Genomic DNA, 27,541 nt, shown 5'->3' with positions numbered 1-27,541 from the left:
AGAAGATCCCAAATATGGAAAAAGTTGAGAACTGCAGTTCTATTCTCATGCTTCATAATCTGCTCTGTCCGCTAAGACATTATAGCAACAATCTTAACTGAGGGACTATATTGCTGAGTGTCCTGTGATGACAGGTGAGAGTCTCAAGAATGGCACTGGTAATCTTCATTAATTACAATCTTGAGAGGAGTTTGTGGGAGGGACTGGAGGACTGTGGCTCTTTAATTCTCTTCCTTGTCTCACCCCTTATCTTTACTTGAATGTGTCATTAAAATCCTTCAGGGAAAGGCTCAAAACTGTCTTTTATTTCCATTGTATATTTTTGTTTAATGTCTGGTAGTAGAGAATGATGTGGGGTTTATTAGTGTCTTTAGATCTGCTCTGGCAAAATGTTAAGGTACAGTACTCTGTTTTTAATTCTATTATTGCTTTTATTATTAATTTTGGTGTATGGATGGCACTTTACGGACATAAGACCAGGTCCTGGCCTCAGAGACTTTACAGTCTAAATAGATATTGCAAAAAATAATTGTATGAGATCTCAGGCAGTGAAGGGGAAGAGACAACATTAAAAGAAAGGGACTAAGTATTGCATTTACATTTTCATTAAGGTGCTCGAGAGGCCTTGGAATAGGGATAAATAAAATTATTATAATGTATTATTGATAGTACAGATCTTGGTGTTAGAATAAGAGTTTTCTAAAACTCTGTATCTCTGCAGCCGTGTCTGTTGCTCTCTCCTGCTTCTCTGCTGCTCCTGCTGCTATACTATGCTGCTTTGCCTGTAGAAACTGCTGTGAGCAGTACTGTAATACTAGGGAGAGGACAAAGGATTAAAAGCAGCAAGAATAGCAGCTACCAAGAGGGGTCAGAAAAAAAAAAGGCATGCCCCCTTGCAACTTCCTTGGGGATATACTATAGAGTTTTAGAATCTGTGCGGTGTACAGTAGTCCAGTATTGATACAGAATAACTCTGTCAGGTCAAATTTGCCCCAACCAGGCAAACTGGTTGAAACTATAGTAAAGAACAGAATTATCAGACCCATAGATTAACATGATTTGTTGGGGAAGAGTCAACATGGGGTTTTTGTAAAGGGAAATCATGCCTCACCAATCTACTAGAATTCTTTGAGGGGGTCAACAAGCATGTGAATAAGCGTGATCCAGTGGATATAGTGTACTTAGATTTTCAGAAAGCCTTTGACAAGGTCCTTCACCAAAGGCTCTTAAGCAAAGTAAATTGTCATGGGATAAGAGGGAAGGTCCTATCATGGATCGATAACTGGTTAAAAGATAGGAAACAAAGGGTAAGAATAAATGATCAGTTTTCAGAATGGAGAGAGGTAAATAGTGGGGTCATCCAGGGATCTGTACTGGGACCAGTGATATTCAACATATTTATAAATGATCTGGAAAAAGGGGTAAAGAGTGAGGTGGCAAAATTTGCAGATGATACAAAAGTATTCAAGATAGTTAAGTCCAAAGCAGACTGTGAAGAGTTACAAAGGGAGCTCACAAAACTGGGTGACTGGGCAACAAAATGGCAGGTGAAAGTCAGTGTTGATAAATTCAAAGTAATGCACATTGGAAAACATAATCTGAACTAAACATAAAAAAATGGTGGGGTCTAAATTAGCTATCATCACTCAAGAAAGAGATCTTGGAGTCATTGTGGATAGTTCTCTGAAAACATCCACTCAATGTGCAGCGGCAGTCAAAAAACGTAACAGAATGTTGGGAATCATTAAGAGAGGGATCGATAATAAGCCATAAAATATCATATTGCTTCTATATAAAGCGATGGTGCGCCCATATCTTGAATACTGCATGCAGATGTGGTCACCCTATCTCAAAAAAGATATATTGGAATTGGAAAAGGTTCAGAAAAGGGCAACAAAGTTTAGGGGTATAGAACAGCTTCCATACGAGGAGAAATTAATAAGACTGGGACTTTTTAGCTTAGAAAAGAAACTACTAAGGGGGGGATATGATAGAAGTCTATAAAATCATGACTGCTGTGGAGAAAGTAAATAAGGAAGTGTTATTTACTCCTCCTCATAACACAGCAACTAGGGGTCACCAAATGGAATTAATAGCAGCAGCTTTAAAACAAACAAAAGGAAGTATTTCTTCACACAACACAGAGTCAATCTGTGGAACTCTTTGCCAGAGGATGTTGTGAACGCCAAGGCTATAATAGGATTCAAAAAAGAACTAGATAAATTCATGGAGGATAGGTCCATCAGTGGCAATTAGCCAAGATGGGCAGGGATAGTGTTCCTAACCTCTGTTTGCCAGATGCTGGGAATGGCCGACAGGGGATGGATCACTTGATGATTACCTGTTCTGTTCATTCCCTCTGAAGCACCTGGCATTAGCCACTGCGGGAAGACAGGATACTGGGCTAGATGGACCTTTGGTCTGACCCAGTATGGCCGTTCTTATATTTTTTGCAGATCTTTCATCTATTCCAATTTCTGTCAGCTCTATTTTACATATATATGTACATCTGACTATGTATTTACTTATAGCATGTTTTGTAACCAGATCGGACAAACATCTTTACTAATGTGGTCTGATAGCCATTCCTCTGCATGGGGCTAAACATTCGAGCAAGTGATCTAATTGGCTTAATAACTAGATGTTACTGTGACCTGTTAATTTAATGCACAGTGATTCAATCAATGCTGCATTTGGCATCCATACTTTTTCTAGCTAGAGCATGATCTGAAATGTCTGTACCACCACTTCACTGGCCTCTAGGATTTGCTAAGTTTGAATTCATCCCCTAACGTGAATCATCAATATGCCAAGTAAAACATTCTGTGTTCCTGAATTTACAGAAAATTGCTTACAAGTCCAGTGATGACTGAATTGTAAAAATGCACTTTAAGGATTTCTCCCTTGTTCTTTAAAAACCCAAACAAACCAAAACCTTCAAGTTATGTCTTGGGCATGGGGAAGCAAGAAGTCACACAGCTATTTCTCTCATGAATCATAATCAACTATTTGAAAACTAACATACTGCAAGTGTCAAAATCAAATAATGAATATTCAGCTTCTGAGACAACAGCTCCTGAGATAGGTGTTCGTTTGTTTTTTGTCTTTTCTTTTTCTGTTCAGGTCTATTTGGTACATGGTGTATATAGTTATCATCATTATATGCAGGATCGGATAGATGATAATGGCTGGGGATGTGCCTACCGGTCTCTGCAGACTATCTGTTCATGGTTCAAACATCAGGGTTACACAGAGAAATCTGTACCTACACACAAGGAGATTCAACAGGTACAGGACAAAGAAACGGGTTGCATTTCATGTGTATTTACTGTATTTCTCTAGAAAAATCAATTAATGCTATAGAACTGATTATTAAAAGTACTATTCCATTGATTTTAACATGCTTTATGGAATAAACTCTTTTTTAAAAAAATCTAATTTATGTTTCTATTTTCTGATCCATTCATAGTTACTATTCACATTTATCTGTAAGACTTCAGAGTATCACTTTTAGAATATTTTGTTGTAATGGATTCTGTTTCCAGTTATGTACATTAAATGACTGGCATTAAAATAGTTTTCCCTTTCTTTAAAAGAGTTCCAGGAAATAAGATTTTTATAATAAGTTCTTTTGGTTGGTATTCTCTTGGAATCTCAATCATAACATAGCCAAAATACACACTCACAGCATTTACCAAATGGGAGAGATTTAAGGGCCCAATCCAATTCCATTAAAGTAAATTAAAAGATTCCCTTCTGACTTCAGGGGACTTGGATCAGGCCCCAGATTTATAAGGACTGATTTAGTCCTTTCTTATTTGGCAGACGTCATGTGTGCATGAGCGTGAGGGTATTTTTTCTCTTTGGAATGTTCCTGAAATGAACATTCTCTTCTTTGTGATAGGTATGCATGTGTGTCTTATATGTTCAGGTACGTTAGTACCATTGGAGAAACAATGCATGTTTGATTAGCGCATTCTGTACATCCAGCAGAAACTTTTATCTTTAGTGTCTTGTGAAAATATTGTTTTGGGTTAATTTGTTTATTTAACAATTTTAGCAGCATAGTGATCTTGAAAGTGTTTAGACTACAATAATACTTAGCACTTATACTGGGCTTTCTATCTGAATCTTTATCAGATTATAAAAAGTAGAAGGTAGCTAAAATGTTGACTGTTAACCCACTTGAGAAGAATCAAGATATGTATATAATTTTCAGTATTTTATGTAAGAAATAGAATTTGAATAAAGTTACAGTGAATGTAAAATAAAAAATCACAAGAGTTGTAGATTAAATATACAGTTAAGATTTTTTTAATCAAACTGTAATTGGCTATATGCACAGAATTTATAATATATTATAAATACTCTCCTAACAGATATAAGCATGTTGAAGGGAATTCCAGGAAAAGTGTGTTAAATGTAAACAAGAAGTTAGACCCAATATATAACTAGTATTTGTGTGAAATATTTGCCTGTAGTTCTATTCTAATTTTGCAAAATTTAAGAAAATAGTAATATTTCTTCTTGACCATTTTTTTCTTCAAGCTACATTTAGTGACATTTATTTCCCAGCTGGTATTTGAAAAAAGAAAATGTTTCTGACATAAACAGAAAAAACGTTACCATTTTTAAACAGGATCTTTTGTTTCATTAAATATTCAATCATACTGCATTCAGTAAATATTTGCCTGCTTTTGACAAGTTACGTTCCAGAAATATTACAGTATATGTGAATTAAGTGGATATTATAGGTAGAAACTGTAAAAATGTCCATTACATACTGTTTCTTTTTTTTCTTTATGGGATGTGTGTTACAAAGGCACTTGTTGATGTTGGAGACAAACCAGCTGCATTTGTTGGGTCGCAGCAGTGGATTGGCTCTGTTGAGGTACAACTTGTATTGAACCAGTTATTAGGAATAACTTCAAAAATACTGTTTGTCAGGTAAGAATTAATATTTGTTAGTTTTGTGTCTCAGTGATTAATTCTTTATTGGGGGAAAGAGTTGTGGTGAAGAATGGATCACTTAAGAGACTATTAGTAATAGGATATTAACCCCAATCCTGCAAGAAGCTTCTGCAGGTGGCCCCTGCACCCAGCCCCACTGAAGTAAGGCACAGGCACAGGGGATCTGTCTGTGCAGAGGTCTTTGCAGGATTGGGTCTAAGTTTTGTTGATAAATTGTATAGTCAATTGCTTGACAGTACTCTGGTTTGTTATGAGATACTCAAGAGATCAAATAACCAGTGTCAGGTTTATTAATATGGTACAGGAAAAAGGGTCTATACGATACCAGTCTCTGAAGAGCAGTCCCATGCAGCAATGTTACATTCACCTTACGCTAAGAGGGTGTTCTCCAAAGTTATGCCGCTAAAGCCATCCTTTTATACCCTACATGTTTACCAGAAAAGTATATCATATACGTCATTTAGTCAGCTTTTTGTCTTGTTTGTTCTGGTACCATGGTGTGCCCAATGTGTTCCAGGTTATGATGCACTCTTATCTTTGTTTTGAGTGCATTCCAGGTACTAAGGGGGAGGAAGGCACTTAATGGACTTGTGTGGGCAGCTCTTTTCCTGTCGTTATAAAGAAATAATTATCCCTCCTGATACTTTAGAGTTTTCCTAGCTATTCAATCCAAGGCTTATGTCAGCTAATGCAAGCTGTTATGGGATACTTAGCATAAGTGTTCAGGATTATAACAAAGGTGCAGGCTTTAACAATTACAGGATTACAACAATCTAGGCTATATAGTTGCTATAGTAATATGTATATTTAAATGTTTAAAATATATGTATTGCAGGTGGTTATAATCAGCATAATGAATATGTTTGGTAGCCAGTGTATGTTAGTCAACAGTTTGTAATGACTGCAAATTGGTCAGTGGCATGTGCAAAGGGAGTTGGTAGCCTGAGTTCAGTGCCCAGGGTATAAGTGCTCATGCACCAAATGGATTCCACTGCACGTGTATAGAGATATAAGCTAAGGGAGTTGAAAGTCAGCTATGCCTCGTAAGGCCTGAGTGGCTCAAGGAGGAATATTGCAGGCACCAAACCTGAGCACTGGCAAGGCTCTTTGAGTTTAAGTCTACTCTAAGCAGAAATCTGAAATAAAAAGGAGGCATGTTGCTCCAGTCTGACTCTGGTAAGGGTTTTTTGTTTTGGGAAGTATTATCTGAGTACTGCAGAATATTCAGAAAGTCACTGAAACTATTTTTGAAAAGAAAATAAATACACATGCAAATGCTCACTGGTAAGGGAGGGTGATTGGGGTGGAAGAGTAGGTGAGAATCAGGGGAGAGGAGTTTGGGGTTCAGCAAGGAGGGGGCAATTATGGGGATGGGAATACTTGAGGATGTGCGGGTAGGAGAGGGTTTGGAGGTCAGGTGAGGGGGAGCAATAGAGCATGAGGGAAGGAGTGGGAGACTGGGAAGGGAGACATGAGACTGTGTGATGGGGGACTTGCAGAGAATAGGGGCAGAGGATCCTGCCAGCTCCACATTCCCTCCCATGTGTATGCCCGGATCTGGGGCTGCCTCTTTTGGCAGAGTCTGAGCCTCTCTCTATCTGTATGCGTTTGCCAGGATCTGTGGGGCCCAAAGACCATGGGATTGGTTGACTTTGGGCAAGTCAGTTCCCCACTCTGTGCCTCAGTTTACCATCTCAAAAATGGGGATAATGATGTAAAGTTCTTTGTGATCTACTGATGAAAAGCACTGTATAAAAGCTAGGTATATTGATTATTACTAGCCATAGTAGCACATCAACTGCAAACATAGGTGAAAACTATCATTGCCTAAATGAACATTAACTCCTACCAAAAAACATTTCTCTTTCAATTAAAAAACTTAGGAGATTAAATGACAAATACTTCATTAACACAGAGTTATGCTTGCCCAGTGATAGCTTGTGCTCTTCCAGAACGTTAAGTTTAGCAAAACTCAAACTTCTAAAAACCAGGGAATGCAGAGTTATGGTAAATGCCCAAGCCTTAACTCTTCCCCCCCCCCCGGGAGCAGGCAAGAGCCATCAGGCAACTTTAACTCCTTGTTAACAACGTTTTTTGCCATTAAATAAGAATGTAGATTTCTCTCTGGTTGAGAGAACCCTGGAGCTGTTTAGTTGAAGTTCTTAAACCTTTTCCCTTAAACCTCCAGTTTGAAGCCATCATGAAGCTGTTGTCATGGTATCTTTCTTTTCACTGTGAGGCACAGCTCCCAATAGGCATCTTTCAGTGACACTGTCTGAATTGGATAGAACTCATCATACTCTTCTCTATAAATTATATTGGGTAGTTGCACCAGCTTGTGTGAGCAGAAATGTAAAGTTTTACTCCAGTGTGGTTTTTCTATATTCTAAAACTCCTGGTCCTGCTACAGTGCTATGGGGCGGGGGGCGGAGGGAAGGGGGGATGTAATAAAATATATTTTTTTAAATTCTCATTATATAGCATAGGAATTACAAATTTATGTGGCTAAATAGTGAAAGAGATAAATAGGAAATTAAACCTAATAAAGAGGATAATCTAATGCTGTGTTTCTTATACAGCCAGGGTTCTGAGCTAGCTTCTCAGGGAAGAGAACTTGCTAATCATTTCAAGACTGAAGGAACTCCAGTTATGATTGGTAAGCCTTTCACTATTGAAAAATGCCAAAGAATGTTTGTTGGTCACTTCTGTCAAGGTTTATTTTCATATACACTACTTTAGTGAGTGTATACAGATGAACTTCTAGGTATCCAGAACAACCCGAACATAAAAATGGCCATACTGGGTCCATTGGTCCATCTAGCCCAGTATCCTGTTTTCCAACAGTGATCAATGCCAGATGCTTCAAAGGGAATGAATAGAACAGGGCAGTTATTGCATGATTCAGCATTTGGCAGTCATGGGATAGCATACCTAGCCATTGACGGACGTATCCTCCGTGAACTTATCTAATTCTTTTTTTAACCCAGTTATATTTTTGGCCTTCACAACATCCCCTGGCAATAAGTTCCAAAGGTTGATTACATTGTGTAAAGAAGTACTTCCTTTTGTTTGTTTTAAACCTGATGTTTATTAATTTCATCAGATGACCCCTGATTCTTGTGTTATGTGAAGGGATAAATAACACTTATTTACAGTAGACCCTCAGAGTTACGAACACCTTGGGAATGGAGGATGTTCGTCACTCTGAAATGTTCATAACTGAATAAAATGTTATAGTAGTTCTTTCAAAAGTTTACAACTGAACATTGACTTATACAGCTTTGAAATTTTACTATGCAGAAGAAAAATGTGCTTTTAACCATCTTAATTTAAATGAAACAAGCACAAAGACAGTTTCCTTTCTTTGTCAATTTTTTAAATAACTTTTCCTTTATTTTTTTAGTAGTTTACGTTTAACACAGTACTGTACTGTATTTGCTTTATTTATTTATTTTTGTCTTTGCTGCTGCCTGATTGCATGCTTCTGGTTCCAAATGGTGTGTGTGTGACTGACCAATCAGTTCGTAACTCTGGTGTTCATAACTCTGAGGTTCTACTGTACTTTCTCCACACTATTCATGATTTTATAGACCTCTATCATACTCCCTCTTAGTCAGCTCTTTTCCAAGCTGAAAAGTCCCAGTCTTTTTAATCTCTCCTTATTCGGAAGCTGTTCCATACCCTTAATCATTTTTGTTGCCCATCTCTGTACCTTTTCCATTTCTAATATATCTTTTCTGAGATGGGGAGACCAATATTCAAAGTGTGGTTATACCCTGGATTTATATAGTGGCATTATATTTATTGTCTTCTTCTCTATCACTTTCCTATTAGTTCCTAACATTGTTAGCTTTTTTGACTGCCACTGCACATTGAGCAGATGTTTTCAGAGAACTACTGTATCCACAATGACGCCAAGATCTCTTTTTAAGTGGTAACCGCTAATTTAGACCCCATCATTTTGAATGTATAGTTGGGATTATGTTTTCCAATATGCATTAGTTCTCATTTCTCAACATTGAATTTCATCTGTGATTTTGTTGCCCTCTCACCCAGTTTTGTGAGATCCTTTTGTAACTCTTCACAGCCAGGTGTGGCCTTAATAGTCTTGATTTATTTTGTATCATCTGCAGACTTTGCCACCTCAGTGTTTACCCCTTTTTCCAGATAATTTATGAATATGTTGAATAGCACTGGGCCCAGTACAGATCCCTGGAGGACCCCACTATTTACTGCTCTCTATTCTGAAAACTGACCAGTTATTCCTACCCTTTTTGTTTCCTGTCTTTTAACCAGTTATTGATACATTAGAGGACCTTCCCTCTTATCCCATGACTCCTTACTTTGCTTAATAGCCTTTGGTGAAGGATTTTGACAAAGGCTTTTTGAAAGTCCAAGTACAGTACATTCAATGGATCGCCCTTGACAACATGCTTGCTGACATCTTCCAAGAATTCTAATAGATTGGTGAGGCATGATTTCCCTTTACAAAAGCCCTGTTGACTGTCATCTAACAAATCATGTTCATCTATGTGTCTGAGAATTCTTTTATTTACTATAGTTTCAATCAGTTTGCCTGATACTGAAGTTAGGCTTACCAGCCTGTAATTGCCAGGATTGCCTCTGGAGCCTTTTTTAAAAGTTGGCATCACATTAGCTATCCTCCAGTCATCTGGTAAAGAAGCTGATTTATGTAATGGGTTACGTGCTACAGTTAGTAGTTCTGCTATTTCATATTTGAGTTTTTCAGAACTCTTGGGTGAATACCATCTGGTCCTGGTGACTTATTACTATTTAATTTATCAATTTGTTCTGAAACCTCTATCGACACCTCAATCTGGGACTGTTCCTCAATTTGTCACCTAAAAAGAATGTCTCAGGTGTGGGAATCTCCCTCACATGCTCTGCAGTAAGGGAGATTGCAAGATTAACGAAGTTCAGGTACGCACCCTAGTATTGTCTTTTATCTGCTCTAAGATGAAGGACCAGAAAAAGCTGATTTGGCTGGTGTCTTTTCATGGTGATCTAGGTCCCCAAACTTAGTATAGAGCAGGCTTGCTGAGGTCAGTCTGAATGATGTTCTTTAAATTCAAGAGACTAACATAGGTTTTGAACTTTTCATTCCAGGGTTGATGGGCCAGCTACTCTGATTTTACAAAATAGTCTGCTCCCCGCACTAGCAGCACTATTAGAGAATTATTTTGTATTGCTCAGGAGTAACTCCCTTGAGCATTAAAGAGCAGCATTTTATTGGCTTTCACTCCTTAGCAAAAATTTCTTTCCTAAAACCAGATGAAATATTTTAATAATTTTAAATGTTGGTAACCTGGGTATGGAAATTTGGATTTTAAGAACATTTGAATTTTTACTGATACTGTCCTGAAGGGGAATGGTGCTTTGAAAAAGTACAGAAAAACATTTTTTTTAAATCAGCCTTAATATAAATATCTTATTTTTATTGTAATCATATTCCCCATCCTAACATATTTATGGACAAGGATTTATATCATCATCCAGATCTGTCTGAACTCTGGATAATATTGACCACCCTGCCATAAGATAGAGGTAGAGAAAATTATAACAAAATGTATCGGCTCAACTCCCTAGAAGAGGGTCAGTTCTGGCTGACAGATAAAGTTGCCTGTTTCTTAGCAGGCAGAAACTTCTTTATATGCTTTTTAACTATTCTTTTTGCTTTGATTTTTGGCATTTACCTTCTTCTCACCTTTTCTGACCTGACAGAATATGGCAGTGCTTTGTCAGTAAGAAGTTCCTTTGGTATTTTAATCTTTCTTTCCCTACTCCATCTAAAGCTATCCATAAGTGCTACCCACTAATCAGCAGCAAGTAGAAATTGCTCTATAAATTTACAATCTTCAGTCTTGGGTCTCTTGTGTTTTTCTTCAGAAGCTTCAGTATGAGAGCTTTTCACAAGGGCCCCAGCCTCAGGAATCTCAGATAGGTTCAATGCATGTGGCCCATTGTAATCTGCATCTCCCAACCCATATCAATTCGTCTTGTGAAAACTAATATCCCATCTGCCTACATTTTCTTTTGATTCTAGTGTGGCTTTACCAGTCCTGGCGTAAGCCCTTTTGAGGGAACCTCATTTCTGCTTGTAAAACCCCCACCATCATTTTTAATTCTCCTTTGGGGCATTAGTTTTATTGTGCTAAATTCCAGAAATCCCAAGGAATTTCCATCTGGATGTGCACTGTGCTTGGCCTTGTTAGTGGAAGCACCAAAGGCCCCATCTGCCTTAACTGCAGGCTTTCAAGGACCCTAAATAAAACAATTTTTGAAAGTTCTATCATTTCCCCTCCCCCATACTGATATCCCCACCCTTTCTTGTGGGGCTTCTCCTCCTTTATACTCCCTTTTGTGGAGTTTCTTTGGTCCCACCACACTGAACCATCAGAGCAGTATTCTATGGAAGTGGACTCTCAGGTCCTCTCAAGGCAACCAGTTGCATGTAGAGCTGAGGGCCAACTCAGCAAGAGGTCCCCTCCCATTGTTGCAAGTTGGAGTAAGAAAAGCCAGAAACCATTCTTCCTGCACCTAATCTTCATTGAGCTAGTGAGTGGGAAACAGCAGACATCCTGACTCAGAAATTCAGCTCCTTCCCAAGTCCTCAGAGAACCTATGGAAACAGTGATGGGTAGATGGGTTCTGAAACTTATTACCTCCTCTAAACTGCATCTGTCTAGTGATTTTCATCCTGTATGGAGATACTAAGAAAAGATGCTCATGGCTTCCAAAGCTTCTGTGGCATGATTGTTGAGAGAATTAATTAAGGAAAGCTACCAAGCTAAAAGGGTGCCCCTCCACCAGGTGTCTTGGACCATTCTGGCAGTGTGCTGGATCATGTAGCTTTGGCCAGATAGGGAGGTGCCTCCCCATTGAGATTATACAAGGCCACTTAAAAATCCTTTCTTGCTATTATAGGGAAATCTTGAGGCATTTACAGATACCATCTTTGGAGGAGGTATGCTGCAATCAGGAAGATTTTTCAAGGGTTACCATGGCAAGTGGTTCTCAGTACTCACTCTAATGTATTTGATTTTGAATACTGCTTTTGAAATTCTTAATGTCCAGAATGACCAGGGTCGTGTAGGAGAAAGGAAATACTTACATATTATTTAGTTTCTTCTAGTCCCTACTTAACTCAGTCTAGTCACCCAGTTTGTAGCCTAACTGTGTTGGAGAGGTGAGAAACAGACAAGTGATATTTCCCTTTATGGGCTTTTACACCTAATCCTCATGGTTTTAACATTTTAGACTTGTGTATGTTAACCTTTGTATCTAGTAACTAAACACCGTTGTGCTCTGGTTATACATACCGTATCCCTTCTTTTTCTCCTCTTTTGATTTATTGCTCACAAATTACCAATTATATTTTTTTGATTTAGTCTTTTTATTTTTGGGAAGTTTCTTAGACTGAGGTCTTCTAGAACTGACCATTTCTATATAGACTGGGCATAACTGGTGTATTCAAAATGTTCATGATTTCAGCTGGTGGTGTGGAATCATAATTCTCACTGCTGAATTGGGAGAGAGCAGAGATCAAATGGTTAAGTAAAATTATTTCTTTGTGGTAATAACTACTCTGGTTTTACAACTTTGTCCTTATTTTGGCTATCCTATTCCATGAAGGATCTTACACAATGCAGTTACCCTACTATTTTTTATAGCCTAGAGAATGAAACTTCACTCATAGATCGGGCAGCTAATAGAAAGTATTGACAAATGTATGGGTGAAAAAAAGTCTGTCAAACTGTACAAAATCTTAGAAAGGGCATATATTTTCTCCAATCCAGGTGGAGGCGTTCTGGCTCACACAATACTAGGAGTGGCATGGAATGAGGTTACAGGACACATTAAATTTCTGATTCTAGACCCACATTACACTGGTGCAGAAGATCTGCATGTTATCTTGGAAAAGGTGAGATTTTAACTTCATTTAGTTTCTACTTACGACATTAATAAACGGTTATATGGCATGACCAGTGTTGGAGCGATAGCATTGGAATTATTTTTTACTTGCATAATTTTAATTTCTCTTAAAAGTAATCTTTTTTACAAACATGTAGATTTATTTATATCTACTACACACACACACTCACTTTCTCTCTCTCTCTCTCTCGCATGTAAGCAAACTTCTTTCAGCCCCTTAGGGGTTAGGGTCAGTTTATATATAATTCAGCCCTACTGAGGTTGCTCAGTCCCTGGACTGAAGAAGGACACTATCACTGCAAGGAAAATGCTGATCCCACATCGTGGCCAGCCCACAGCCCAGGTGAATGTACCAGTACAGCATACCCTTACATCTGGCCTGTGGAGCTTAATGACTGAAGAGGTGCAGTGTCTGAGAGAACATAGTTTTTTTTGTTTTGTTTTTTAACAGTAAGAAAGAATGCTCTTTACTTCCCTCGGGACTGAATATCCCTGATGCTACACCTTGTGTCTAGTACAGAATCGTTTATATATATGTTAATATTAAAATTTTAGACAGAGTTTCCATGAAATTAGCTTTTGTCTGTATCAGTACAAAAGATATTTAGCTATCAGGATTCCTTTAAAAGAAGTACATGCAAATTTGGGCTCAGTGTCTAGTCTTTATAGTTTGGAAGATAAACCATGCAATTCCATCTTCCTGAATCTGCAGATAGATGGCTCCAGTTCCTCTGCTGTTGCTCATAGTAAAGCCAAGTAGTAGCAGAGTGTAATTAATAAGGCTCAGGTTCTATTTATCTTATAGGCAGATATGAAATTGAGGGCAGCGAATTGTATCAGTTTCATTCTGCCAGCTGCTCCAGGAAACTCAGCAGCAGGAGGGGTAGAAATTTGAACTATTCAGAGAGGAGGAATATCTTATAATATAAAATTGTGAGGCTCTAGGAATGGCATAATTGCAGAATACCAGATCCCAATCTCAGAGCCTACTGCTGCTATGGTAAGAGAGGGCTCCTTCTTAACAGCCAGGCAGGAGAAAGGCAGCTTCAGATTTACCACATCTACTAAACTGGGGCTGATTTTTGAATGGTGAGAAAGCACTTTAGTATGAATTCCATCCAGCATGCTCTCCCTTCCCAATAGCTGAGGTTGGATACTGTCCTTGAATTATTCTGGGAGCCCCCTTTACTTTTGCAGCTGCCTTGGATTAGTATGGTAGGTTTCTGGTAATTTTTCAAGTCCTGAGACTGGTCTAGTCATATCAATAGAACTCCACAGTTAATTGAAACTTCACCTACTCTTAACTTGTTAATTTCTGAAGAAATTTACAAATGCACTCAACTTTAAGCACCTGAGCAGTCTCACTGATTTGAATAAAACGATTAATGTTATAAATAAGTACATGCATAAATGTTTGCAGAAGTGGGCTCTAAATTGGGACGCTGTAAAGTTCCAAGAACACACCTTAAGTATATGCACTATTTTGTAAAAATTAGACTTCAGTTATTTTCAATTATAAAAATACAGTGTGATGTGATTAAGAATAAAAATACAACAAAACATAAGGCAGAAGATAATGTTGCTATTAGACTTCAATTTTAACAGCATCATAATTTCTAGCTGTTTGTGTCAAAAAATGGAGCCTGTTCCATTTATGCATATACTGAATTATGAAAACTACAAAAACTGTGAAAAGTATGACAGTACTCATGGACCAAATCCGCTATGCACAGCTGTTTTAGAAATGGCTTTATTTTGATTTTTCCTGTACAGGGTTGGTGTGGATGGAAGGGCCCAGACTTTTGGAGCAAGGATGCTTATTACAACCTCTGCCTACCTCAGCGACCAAAGACTATTTAAATTCCAATTGCAAAAAATCATGTTAATCCAGAATTTAAGACTTGATATAGACAGAGCTGGCTTATTTAAAATAAAATGCATAAGCTTTAGAAAACTTACTTATTTTCAATTTAAATGGTATTTTGTCAGTCAAAAGTTGAAATAAAAATGCTAGTTGAATTCTTTACACAGCAATTTAAGTATAAAATGTCTTTTTAAATAAAAATCAAAAATGGAAGAATAAATCAGATTCAACTGCATTTTTGTATAGACAAGTTTAATTAAAGGAGTTTACCTTTATCTCAATTGCCAAAATTAAGATAATCTAATATTTGTAATGTCTCTTGCTTTCTGAAGGCTCCTGAAGTGCTTTACAAATTTAGGGGCTGGTCCTTTAACGTTTACTCATGTAAGCAGCTCTTGCTCATAAAAGCAAAGACGGCTCGTTAGTAAGATGTGCAGAATTAAATGTGACTTTAAACTGACCCTAAACTATCCTTAGGGCACCAATAGACCCCTCTCTGTAGTGAAGTGTGGTAACTGTTTGACAGCAGCCAGTAATATCACACAACAACGTGATAGGCAGGGAATGCCACTTAATCAAAATGTTAATCTCCTATAGCACAGAGAGAAACACTGTATGTGCTAAGTATCAACTTTGTTTTGCTATTTACCAGAGAAGAGGCTGCCCTATTATACATAGTCTACAATTGAACACACACACACACACACACCTGTGCGAATACAAGTATTCTAGAAAAATGTCTTCTTCAAGAAGCAAAAGTAACCAAGATTTCCTCTTCCTCAGAAGGAAACAGCAGAACAATCAAATATTGGGCTGCTTAGTTCATAGACCAATAATGGTGTTTTTTGCAGATTTCAGATTCTTCTTACAGATTCTTTACAGGGTTATGGATTTTCCCACTTGCAGTCTAAGATGTGATATCTGTTCAAACAAAAGAGCTTATTTTACAAAATAGAAGTATACATCTGGATTTATCAAAACACTTGGCTATAGTATAGGATGGCTGTTTAATGCATCCCTCTCTCTTTCTACCTAAAACCTAGGTAGTTGTATTTAAATTTTTTAAAATGTTGTTTTGTGCATTTAATTGAATTTGAAATTTCCATCCAAGTAGAGATGGACACAAATCACAAGGAAAAAATTAATCTAGTAAGAAGTTAAGGTTTATGCTTGCTTAAATTAATATGTATAAATATAGCACACTCTCCTGGTTCACAAAAAGACTATATTTATTTGCAAATCAACATGTTTTAAGGGGTTACCAACCAATAAGAATAAACCTTTAAAAATAATTAAAAGCTATTATTCAATTTCAAGCTTACCTTCATGTTGATTTACTAATGATTAAAATCAGTGATTTAAATAGCTTTGATTTAAAATCAATCCACCCTGACCCAATGCACAAAATTAATTTGGCCCTTTATTGAAACACACACGTGTCGTGGCTGCATGTTCTTCTATGCAACATTCATATTTTGACTGAATAGCAGCCTTACCACATAGGTATATGTGGATGCATTGAAGGGCCGTGCCTCACCACCACTACTACATATCTACTGACAGTCTGAGATTTTGGTTTAAAAATATTCTGATATGTATTAAACCAGTCCTGGCTAAGTGTTTAATTTGTAAACTATCAAACTACATACCATCTGATCTCCTCCTCTTTCTGTTTGTGGGTCCCATAATTCCATATGCTCGTTTCTGTCCAGCTGAAGCCTCTCTTGGCAAACCACAATTGTCTTTAAGTGAGCAGCTAGATTGTTCTCTTAGCTTCATATTTTGAGTATGTTTAACAGTTGTGAGGAACTTGGCACACTCCAGAAATCCAAAAGCCCATGCAAGATCTTCTGCTGTTTGTCCATCATTATTGCACAAACTGAAACACAAAAGTTAACACACAGCTAATTTCAAATCGTCGCTATGTAAGATGAGGCAGTCATTGTAATTCTTCAGTAATACATCTTTATTTCAAGTGCAAAAATATTTGCAGCAGAGAAATAAGCTACCAAAAAAATCAAGACCAAAGAAATTGTCTCAAGTATAAGATTTAAGAACAGTATAACCAATAGATGAAATGGAAAGCTCCTCCAACCAGGGAGCTATGACCAGTAAGATCCTCTTAGCTGCTATGGTAAAGAGGTTTTTCTCTAAACCAAAAGTGAAAGACAATGGTATAGTTTTACAGTACGTGGACGATCATGATAAATACATGTAATGGCTGCACCATATTTTTACACTTATTAAAAATATGCACATTGCATTCCAACTACCACAATATAGTTTGAACAGGAAACAAAGTTTTGTATTAGCATACATTTCATGTTCATATATGTTAAGATTATAGCAGAATAAGTTACATGAATAACTTCTTTGAGGGCTAATATTTGAATTAGTTAAATGTAGTTTTTGACTTACTCTATTCTGGCATCACTGGCAACGAGTAGAGCAAGACACTCCAAGCTCCCAACTTTAGCTGCCTTATGAATAGGAGCTTCTCCATGGCAATCCTAAAAACATAAAATAGAATTTCACCCTTAGTATATCATAATCACTTAATAAGGTGGCAGGGAGAGATTAACCAGTTTGAGCACCATCACAAACATCAGAACTCTATATGACACAATCTTGATGCAAGTCAGAAAGGTGGGTCAGAAAGTATGTATATCCAGTTAAATACAAACAGCAGCTGCTATTAAGTATTTTTAGAATATTCTTTATTCATATAACAAGCTGCTACCAGATTATGTGCAAAATCTGTTGCAAAACCTTTATCTCCTATAGAAGCTTTTCTACAAAATGTGTACTCAGAGCTAGTTGGGAAATTTTCAATACCAGAAAATGCCAATTCATCAAAACCAAAAAACTGTTCACAAAATAGGTTTGGATTTGACAAATTTCAAAGTTTAGAAACTAACAAAATATTTGTTTGACACTTTCAAAATGAAAATTCTTGTTTTTCCAATTCAACATGACTTTCCCTGTAGAAATTTAAGCTAATTAAACTAAAACAAAAAGTTTTAAATGGTCAAATCAAAGTGAAATGTTTTAAAGTTATCAAAACACTGACCTGATCTGAAAACAATTTGGTCTGTGAAAATTAGAGATTGACTTTTCATCATGAGCTGAGAGAGGAAAAAAAAAAAAAAAAATTGAACACTTGAAAATATTTGAGGGATGTGAAAACAGTTTCTGACCCACCTCCGCTACATATCCACACCCACTAATCAACACATCAGTGTCTCATCCACCTCTGCTACATATCCACATTCATTCACTAATCAACGCAGCAGGATCTGCTAGCAAAACACAGAGTTAAGAGATAATGGTACCATTCATAGCAAAGTGCAGAGATACAAGGAAATCACCAAAATTTTCTGCTATTGAGATAAGTGTGAGTCCATAACAGACCTTGATATATATTGGAAGGAGATAATGTGAACATTCCCAAGACCCTGACAGGATAAAAGGGATACTAAAATTCTCTACCATGTGCAAAATCAGACAAAGTTTCAGATTTGACAGGGGTCCTATATATCTACAAAACAATCTGAACACACACTAATCAGAATAAAGAACAGGAGTACTTGTACCCACTTCAGCAGGTGGGTATCGTAGTTTTAAGAGGGATTGGAGCAAATGCGGTTGTATCTTAGAGCTTGGCTGTAGATGGAAGCTGGAACTTCCATCCAGGACACACCACACGTTCCATTGTCTACAGCCAAGCTCTAAGATATAACCGCATTTGCTCCAATCCCTCAGACAGAGACAAGCACCTACAAGATCTCTATCAAGCATTCTTAAAACTACAATACCCACCTGTTGAAGTGAAAAAACAGATTGACCAGAGCCAGACGAGTACCCAGAAGTCTCCTCCTACAAGACAGGCCCAACAAAATCAAATAACAGAACACCACTAGTGTCACCTTCAGCCCCCAACTAAAACCTCTCCAGTGCATCATCAGATCTACAACCTATCCTCAAAGATGATCCTTTACTCTCACAGATCTTGGGAGACAGACCTGTCCTCGCTTACAGACAACCCCCCAACCTAAAGCAAATACTCACCAGCAACCACACATCACTGAACAAAAACACTGACCCAGGAACCTATCCTTGTAACAAAGCCTGATGCCAACTCTGTCCACATATCTATTCAAGTGACATCATCATAGGACCTAATCACATCAGCCGTACCATCAGGGGCTCGTTCACCTGCACATCTACCAATGTGATATATGCCATCATGTGCCAGCAATGCCCCTCTGCCATGTACATTGGCCAAACCGGACAGTCTCTATGCAAAAGAATTAATGGACACAAATGTGACATCAGGAATCATAATACTCAAAAAACAGTGGGAGAACACTTTAACCTGTCTGGTCATTCAATGACAGACTGCGGGTGGCTATTTTACAACAGAAAAACTTCAAAAACAGACTCCAAGGAGAGACTGCTGAGCTGGAATTGATATGCAAACTAGATTCAATCCTGAGTTGATTGTATAAGGACTGGGAATGGCTGAGCCATTACAAACATTGCATCTATCTCCCCTTGTAAGTATTCTCACACTTCTTATCAAACTGTCTGTACTGGGCTATCTTGATTATCACTTCAAAAGTTTTTTTTTCCCCTCTTACTTAATTGGCCTTTCAGAGTTGGTAAGACAACTCCCACCTGTTCATGGTGGGTGGGTGGGAGGGTGTGTGTGTCCCCGCAATATATGTTCCATTCTATATGCATCAGAGGAAGTGGGCTGTAGCCCACGAAAGCTTATGCTCTAATAAATTTGTTAGTCTCTAAGGTGCCACAAGTACTCCTGTTCTTTTTGCGGATACAGACTAACACGGCTGCTACTCTGAAAACTAACCAGAATGAATTTTAAAGTACATTTTACATGAGGAAGAGCCTATTTTGAAAGTGTTTACAACTGATTATTGATTGCACGAAACATCTCTTCCCCAGTCCTCAAAGGACACCTGTTTTCATGTAATAAATTGTATAGATGAGATGCAACAAATAATCACAGGCAACTAGTCTGTATATCTCATCAAATCTGTGACAACTAAAGATTTACATAAACAATATACCTTTCATACAAAGAACATGCCTCATTGGAATAAGGCAGTCCAAAAGAAACAAAAAGGCATTACTTGTACCTGTTGGTTGAGATTAGCGCCTGTTTGCAGTTGCCAGAGTAGGAAAAAAGCTTGTCCTCCACAAGCAGCCAAGTGAGCTGGGGACTGACCAAAGGCATCTGCGGGTGCATTCACCCCAGTCCCCGCCTCAAGCAGGAGGCTCAAGCCGTCAGACTACAGGAGGGAAAACAAGTGTTTTAAAAATACATTTATCTAAAAGATAAATTATACTGTAGCAGAAAAATCTGAAAGTATCCCCGAACTTCCCCTTCACAGACAACCAACAGATCATCTAATGTTTATGCCCCTTTCTCATAGGCTTTTCAACTTGAAAGAACCAGGCTATTAGCTTTGTTGGAACGCAAAGCACCAAATCGAGAGAGAAACTGGCAAAATCCTGCCGACATCAGTGGGATTTGGGTTTAGACAATAGTGGTAAAACTACATTTCAAACAACTCAACACCTGGACTTCTAACAATGCACGGAAAAACGGTACAAACTCCTCAGCCTCACCTCTGAGCTGCAATCCAGCATCATCCACATTGTCTCTTTTCGGCTGAGGATTACTTACTCCGTGTTCTGGGACGGCTGCTGCGGTGGGGCGAATGGAGGAGAAGCCCAGCACGCCCGACCCCGATTCTGTCTAGTGCATGTAGCGCGTCAGACACCGTGCAAGCGCTAAAAAGGAACCTCCGTGCTGAACTCCCCTCCCACTCTGCTGGAAACCGGCTCCTGCACGTACACAAACAGGAGCACATGCAGGTCAACCCGCCTTCTTGTACGGTGATTGGTTCCTTCTGATGCTTTCTCCGGCAGTCCTGGGCGGGCTCTCCTAGCATGTGTTTCAGTGTACAGCGCAAAGGAGGGCGGGGCAGCCCAGGGCTTGTGGCAGGTGGGGCGGCCATGGAGCATAGTGCAGCTAGGCACGTATCACACACATTCACACACGCAGACCCACACCCCTTCGCTTTCTGCTGCAGCCGCAGGAGAGGAAGGAAGAAAAACAATTCCTCTAGACTAATTATTGGTCTCTCTATGAAGCTATAGATAGCTAGACATATGCTTCTTCATGCACGTATGCGGGAGCGTGAAACAAAGCCTCTCCGTGAGAAGGATTCTTTCAAAACTCCTGCTGTCACACTCATCCAGAAGTGAACGGTTTAAGCAAGACCCACACTTCTCTTATCTGCTGTGGTTTATCCCAATTCACTTATTTTGAAAACGTGTGTGTGTGTGAGTTTGCAAATGGAATAGGTGCATAACTAGCTACAGCTGTGCAAGCTGGCCCATGCTGACCTGCCAATGCATCTCAACTCTGATGTGGAGAGCCACCTCTCCAGATCTGAATTAGGGGGAAACTGATATGATCCATCATTTTCAACCAACAGAAGCCAGGCTATTAACAAGATCATCTTCTATCTCCCAATTCAAGGACTGCCTCTAGGAAGAAGCTAGTAGTTGTCTATGGGCCCAGTCTGTCATTGGACTCTGTTGATATTGCCAACAATTATGGCAAAGTTATTACCAACCTGAGCTGGGTTTTGTACTGGTGACTTATGGAAAGGACTGTGTTCCAATCCTTAATTGCAAATTCATTTCTATTAAAAATAAATCTAGCCAAAATAGAACTTTTATTTTCAGATCCTCAGTTACTAAGCCATTGAGGTTCAGATGTTGTCACAAGCCACACAGACAAAATCAAATTATATATAGACCTGTATCCATTGAAATAGAACAGCTACAACCTATTCAGAAATAGTTGCTATCAAGCACAATTGCTTGACAACCATTTTCAAACATGGAGGTAGTTAGCATTCTCTGAGCAATTCCAGTGTCTGTGGTGGACAGGGTTTTGTTGTTTTAAACCAATCATACTTCAAGAAACCATGCTATAGGCCTCCCCAGTCATAGGCCTATTTTAGCACAGTTTTGTAACACAGACATGTCAAAATGTTTAGTATGGACAAAATACTTGTTAGGTTCATGTTTCAAAGTAACTTCCTGTCTTGTCTACACTATTAAATCAACTGTGGCAGGAGATTGAATTACATGGCAGTTTCCCTTCAGGAGACTGAACTAGAGGACCTCTCAAGGTCCTTTCCAGTCCTATGATTCTATGGTATTTAAAATAAAGTCTTACAGTACAGACTGAACTGAACTCTGTTTTAATCATGTCTCCAATTTGTAATATAGCCTGGAACTTTTCCTGCCTTAAAACTTTAAAATGAATTCTGTTCCCTTAGCAAGCTTTTTTTGACTCCATGACACATGCATTCTTGTTTGTTATGGAAGTTATTCCTGACTACTGGCATAATTAAAAAATATATATATCACTGTATCATTTGTTTTGGAAAAACAAAACTGAATGGACATGGTAAATAGATTTAGAAAGAAAAAGTGAAATTTGATCCCTGCGAACCTTAACAATGTTCCTTTAAGAGAAGTTTAGTTTTACAAGACCAATGCATTTATTTTTAATATATAATCTCTCTCATCCTCCCTTTCCTACTTAGAAAATTAAATCACATATTGAAATAAACAGAAGTTATGCAAAATAGGTGGAATATATATAACAAGCTGCAGAGCTCCAGATACACATGTAATATACCAAGTTAGTGTATGTACTTCAATTTGTGAGCATTTTTGCTTCTCTCATTTCAGACTGAAATAAACACATCTGTGCAATTACTATATTCAGTCTTTTATTCCCACACACAAAACCAAGCAAATTCCATCCAAAAAACACTTTGGATTTCAAATGCACAGGTACCTGAAAAATCAAAATTATGGTTTCCACAGCAATCATAACTACACTGCAGATGTATAATTCACTTCTGGATATAAGGCTAAATAGGGCCTGGATCACCCCACATTTTAAGGCCCCCAATACATCTGCATTGCCCTACAGGTTCTGGCTTCAAGCCAAACCTCACCCAAAATATCTCACCCTCCCAGACTGGCCACCTGCACAACAAATTGTCTCTTATCTTCCTCCTACCTACAAATTCTTGATCTTCCTGCCAAGCCCAGCCCACCCGAGTAGGCACCAGGTTTGCATCAGTCAGCTGTACTCCTCCCAGTCACTGATCGTAAAACATGGATACCAAGGTTCTATCTTAATCCACTCCTACATAAAGTCTAGCACTATATACACTAATACAAAATGCCTCCCAATTACAAGCCCAAGTTACAGTGGCTGTGGAAACTTACTTTTTAAAAATTCTTATGCATTGACAATTTCAACTATAATACTGTATTAACATATTTTGCATATGTATAAAGAAATGAGACTGAGCATAAGGAATAGCATAAGACATGTGCAGTTTTATATTATACCCACACACATACCTTCAGCTACCCAAGAAGTGTAGGAATCCAGTATAACTGACTTTCCTGAAGTGGGTCATTGCTTTTGCAGAATGTTCTTTTTATTCCATTTATCAAATGAAATAATTTAAAAAATGTCTTTAATGTGATATATTAAAAAACTCCTCTTTAACAAAATCTTAAATTTTCAAAGTATGTTTAGACATATTGGACCATATTCTTCCTTGGAGTAACTCTAACAAAATTAATGGAGGTGAATTTTTACGAGTCTGTTGGAGCCTAAAATCTGTTGGAGCTACTGAAGAAAACAAAAATTTAGCCCTCAGCTTTAGCCACATATATCTGAAAGCATTCCTCTTACATTTCTACTGGTGGCTGCTTTTTCCATTGCTATGGAAACAGATTGCACTGCCAAAAATGGAATGAGGAGCTTTCAAACATCACTTGAAAAAAGAGGACAAAATGGGAGTTTTGAAACTGATTATTTTAAAAGCACCTGTAACACTGTCTGGAATGGTTCACGACTGTGAATCCCAACCACAGGACAGACTGTCAAAAGCAGGGCAGACACCCCAAACTGGGTGAATATTCTATAATTAGATTTCACCAGTAACAAAAGGGAACTCCTAGATCACTATAGCAGTCTTACCATTGAGTCACTTATACCAAAAATCACAAAATATTCAGGTTGCTCTCATGCCCCAGAGGCCAGTCACTTACCACAGATTAATTTGTACCTTACATCTCACATCAAAGACAATGCTGATAGCCAATCCTATAATAAACTAAATAAGGATTTATTAACTAGGAAAAAGAAATGAGAGAGTTATGTACAATTTAAAGCAGGCAACATATATGCACAAATGAGTTCAGTCTATGGTTCCAAAAGGTAACAGAGATATAATAATCTGTCAAAACTGAATCTCTTTTAGGGCTAATCCCAGGTTGACCCTGGAGAACTCTGCTTTTGTTTCTAGTGTCTGCCCATGTCAGAGTTCAAACAGCAAAGAGATGAAAAATCTTCTCGTTCACTATTTTTATTTGCTTCTTCCAGCATTTAAATCAATGGGATGAGGCCTTCTTACTCCATGGGTGGATGGGCAATTAACAAAACTTTTGTCCTACAATGGCCCACTTAATTTTGATAGCCCTCCTGGATGGGTGGGGGCGGAGCCACTCTTCCCATCTGAGGACTTGTCTACACTGGCACTTTACAGCACTTTACAGCACTGCAAATGGCTAGCAACGGGATGACCAGCAGTGGGTCTAGAACTTTCGCATGAAGAAAGACACATTTCTGGATCTTTGTGAGTAGCTTACCCTAACTCTCCAGTGTAAAGACACACACTTGAGGGCACCCTTGCCTGTCCACAAGCAGGCTGCTATAACCGTCTGGAAACTGGCCACCTCAGACTTCTGTTGTCAACCAGTTTGGTGTAGGAAAGTCAACTGTGGGTAAAGTGACAGACAAGGTTTTCGAAGCTATCAGGTGTGTGGTTTACCCTAAGGTAAAGATATTCCTGAGGTAATTGCTGGCTTTGAGAGAATGGGGTTTCCTAACTGCACCAGTGCCATTGATGGGACTCGTGTGTCCACAGTTTGCCCTCCTCTAAGAGATCATGAATAAGGTAAGTTGCTCTAAACCGATGGGAGAGAGCTATCCTATAGGCTTAACAGCTTCATCTCCACAAGAGGCGGTAGCTATATTGCTGGGAGAGCTAGTGCTGTCTACACTGGCACTTAGGTCGGTATAACTGCATCGCTCAGGGATGTGGAACTCCATGTGGTGGGAAGGGGGCAAGGGAGGGGGACACCAAGACTCAGGGATACAATCCGCCATTAGTAGATACACACCAGTAGCTGGGCCTTCTCATAATTGTTGCATTGGTCCTTACAGTAGAAAACCCTCCCATTATTGTAGTAATAAACTTTGAAACTTACCGGGCTCAGGGATGGCTTCTGTCTTCTCTGGATTTGCTGCAGGCTTGGCAGTGAGTGGGTGTTCCTTGGGGGTGGGGAGCATCAAACAGTTCCTCTGAGTATGTACCCAGAATTTGGTGTTGATCCTGTCCCACAGCCTGCTCTGGACTAGTTTAATAAACAGTCACTTCATGCTCCTCACTTGGAGCCTGCTGAGGGGTCACATCAGTTCCCATGCCGGATTCAGGGGACAGAAGGCACTGTCCTGGCTGACCACAGTTAGCTCTATGCTGGGCGCAGTGCCCAGCACCTGGTTAAACCCCTCATAAATCAGGCATGAAGTTGCTGAATTGACTGAGGTGTGGTTCTGGTTTCTGTTCTTCTTGTACTTACTCTTGAGCCATTTAATCTGCTCCCTGCACCAGTAGCATAGCTGGGGAGAGCGGGGGAGCAGCCGCTCCCCCACCAAGCACAAGTGGCGCCTTTTTAATTTTTACTCACCCGGGAGTGGGGAAAAAAGGCACCACCCGCTGCGGCACTTTTACTGACTGAGTGGCGCTCCGGGTCTTCAGCGGCACTTCAGTGGTGGAACCTTCACTTGCTTCGGGTGTCTTCGGCGGCACTGAAGCTTCATCACCAAAATGCCGCCGAAGACCTGCGGAGTGAAGGTCCCGCCGCCGAGGTGCCGCTGAAGACCTGGAGCACTGCCCCGTCAGTAAAAGCGCCGCCAAAGACCCGGAGCGCTGCCCCATCAATAAAAGTGCCGCAACAGGTGGCACCTTTTTTTTTCGCTCCCCCTCTTCCCTCCACTGCACTGGTCACCATTCTGGAAAATTTTAAAGGCTATCAGCTTTTTAGCTATCTGCTGGTACATGTGGTCATTCTGGTATTTTTGCTATAGTCCACAGTTTTACTGGCCTTGCAACAGAAATTCACCAAAATCTGGCTGTGCTCCCGTGACCAAGAGGTGGTATGCTTGTTCTGTTTGGTCTCCACTGAAAATGCAGGTGGCTCTTCAATGGTGTTTTTGCAGCTCAGTGATTAGGAGACAATGGAAGGGTTAATGGCAACTCACTGAGCTGCTGCTGTATGCCAAGGGAAAGTGGCTTCCATTTTCAATGGACTAGACTAGAGATTTTGGGGATAGAGAGGTCTAAGGAAGTAGGCGCATAGGATTGTGGGACATAGGCGCTGACTTCTGCTGGCGCCGGTGGTTGCTCGACCCCTCTCTGCCCCCGGCCCTGCCCCAACTCCACCCCCTCCCTGCCCCTATTCCAACCCCTTCCCCAAATCACTGCCCCGGCTCCGCCTCCTCCCCTGAGTGCGCCACGTTCCTGCTCCTCTCCCTCCCTCCCAGAACTTGTTACGCCGTGAAACAGCTGTTTTGCGGCAGCAAGCGCTGGGAGGTAGTCGGAGAAGGAGGGACGCGGTGCGCTCAGGGGAGGAGGCAGAGGCGGAGGTGAGGTGGGGCGGGGAGGGGAGCTTGGCTGCCGGTGGGTGCAGAGTACCCACTAATTTTTCCCCGTGGGTGCTCCAGTCCCAGAGCACCCACAGAATCGGCGCCTATGTTCTGGAATACTTCTGGCAGACTCCTAGGACGCAAGTCAAACGGGGCTGTATCTACACTGCAAAGCAATAGGGTTCATGCCTGAGTCATGGCTTGACTTGGGCTCTGACCCTCCATTCCCACAGGCTCCTGGGACCAAGGGTCCTGGGTTAGCGTGATTTATTATGTGTAGATGGAAGGGGAAGTAAGCTTGAGGCTGAGTGTGAACCTAGGTTTATATTGCAATGCAAACATGTCCATACAGCTGCTCTCATCTTTAATACAGACAGGGTGCTGGAACTAGGGGAGTGGCAGCACCCCCTGGCTTGAAGTAGTAATAACAACCAAAGACATGGTTTCTGCTTTCAGCATCCCCACTAGAAAAAATGTTCCAAGGCCCCTGAATACAGAAGTGGAATAGGAACATAATCTGCAAAAATGAAAATTTAGCATGAAACCTACAATATAGCCAATAGGTCACTGCATCGCTGGCAACTGTAACTGGACAGAGGACTCACTATGTCAGCACTACCAGACCATCCATAGCAGCTCTGTGAGCAAAGACCACAGTGCCTCCTAACCTTTTTCTTTACGACCTTGGGTACTTGTTAAGCAGCTAAGCCCATTTTCACTTTCTCCCATAAGGAGAGAACTTTTCTCATCCCCCAGGCCCTCTCCTTGCTTCCCCCTACCTGCATTGTTTGGTTATCAGTCAACTTTTTAATACATAAAATTAAAATCTCTACTGCTTAGTGATGCAATACCATTCACTACATCCACTGACACCTGGATGGGCTCTCCACCCTTCCCTTCCCTACGGA

General features: G+C 39.6%; 2 protein-coding genes across 11 annotated transcripts in view; one reads left to right on the top strand and one right to left on the bottom strand.

The window, feature by feature from the left end:
* Positions 1 to 14,958, top strand: part of UFSP2 (UFM1 specific peptidase 2) — a 28,382-nt gene extending 13,424 nt beyond the window's left edge. For 3 of the 7 annotated variants that reach the window (XM_034771145.1, XM_034771144.1, XM_034771148.1), the window contains 5 exons: positions 3,124 to 3,288; positions 4,823 to 4,947; positions 7,551 to 7,627; positions 12,789 to 12,913; positions 14,698 to 14,958. In XM_034771145.1, coding sequence (XP_034627036.1) covers positions 3,124 to 3,288; positions 4,823 to 4,947; positions 7,551 to 7,627; positions 12,789 to 12,913; positions 14,698 to 14,784 — 579 coding nt within the window. In that variant the 3' untranslated portion in view covers positions 14,785 to 14,958. Of the gene's footprint in view, positions 1 to 3,123; positions 3,289 to 4,822; positions 4,948 to 7,550; positions 7,628 to 9,267; positions 9,439 to 11,916; positions 11,941 to 12,788; positions 12,914 to 14,697 lie in introns of those variants that run through there. The other 4 variants (XR_004645800.1, XR_004645801.1, XM_034771146.1 and 1 more) reach the window with 4 other exon arrangements.
* A 100-nt stretch (positions 14,959 to 15,058) lies between these two features.
* Positions 15,059 to 25,693, bottom strand: ANKRD37 (ankyrin repeat domain 37). Of its 4 annotated transcripts, none has more exons than XM_034771159.1 (6): positions 25,196 to 25,693; positions 20,441 to 24,703; positions 19,948 to 20,100; positions 17,207 to 17,298; positions 16,438 to 16,667; positions 15,059 to 15,709 (listed from the first exon to the last, which is right to left on the bottom strand). In XM_034771159.1, exons 2-6 carry the CDS (start codon positions 20,468 to 20,470, stop codon positions 15,696 to 15,698), a joined length of 519 nt encoding a protein of 172 aa, XP_034627050.1. In that variant the 5' UTR covers positions 20,471 to 24,703; positions 25,196 to 25,693; the 3' UTR covers positions 15,059 to 15,695. The 4 variants fall into 4 exon arrangements, with proteins under 4 accessions (XP_034627050.1, XP_034627052.1, XP_034627051.1 ...); XM_034771161.1 differs by having other exon boundaries at positions 20,441 to 20,659; XM_034771160.1 differs by lacking the exon at positions 25,196 to 25,693 and having other exon boundaries at positions 20,441 to 20,659; positions 24,575 to 24,758.
* Between the last annotated feature and the right edge of the window lie 1,848 nt (positions 25,694 to 27,541).

This window comes from Trachemys scripta, chromosome 5, assembly GCF_013100865.1.
Source record: "Trachemys scripta elegans isolate TJP31775 chromosome 5, CAS_Tse_1.0, whole genome shotgun sequence".
Classification (NCBI taxonomy): Eukaryota; Metazoa; Chordata; order Testudines; family Emydidae; genus Trachemys; species Trachemys scripta.
Note: the sequence above shows the minus strand (reverse complement) of the source record. Positions and strands in the feature narration are given on the sequence as shown.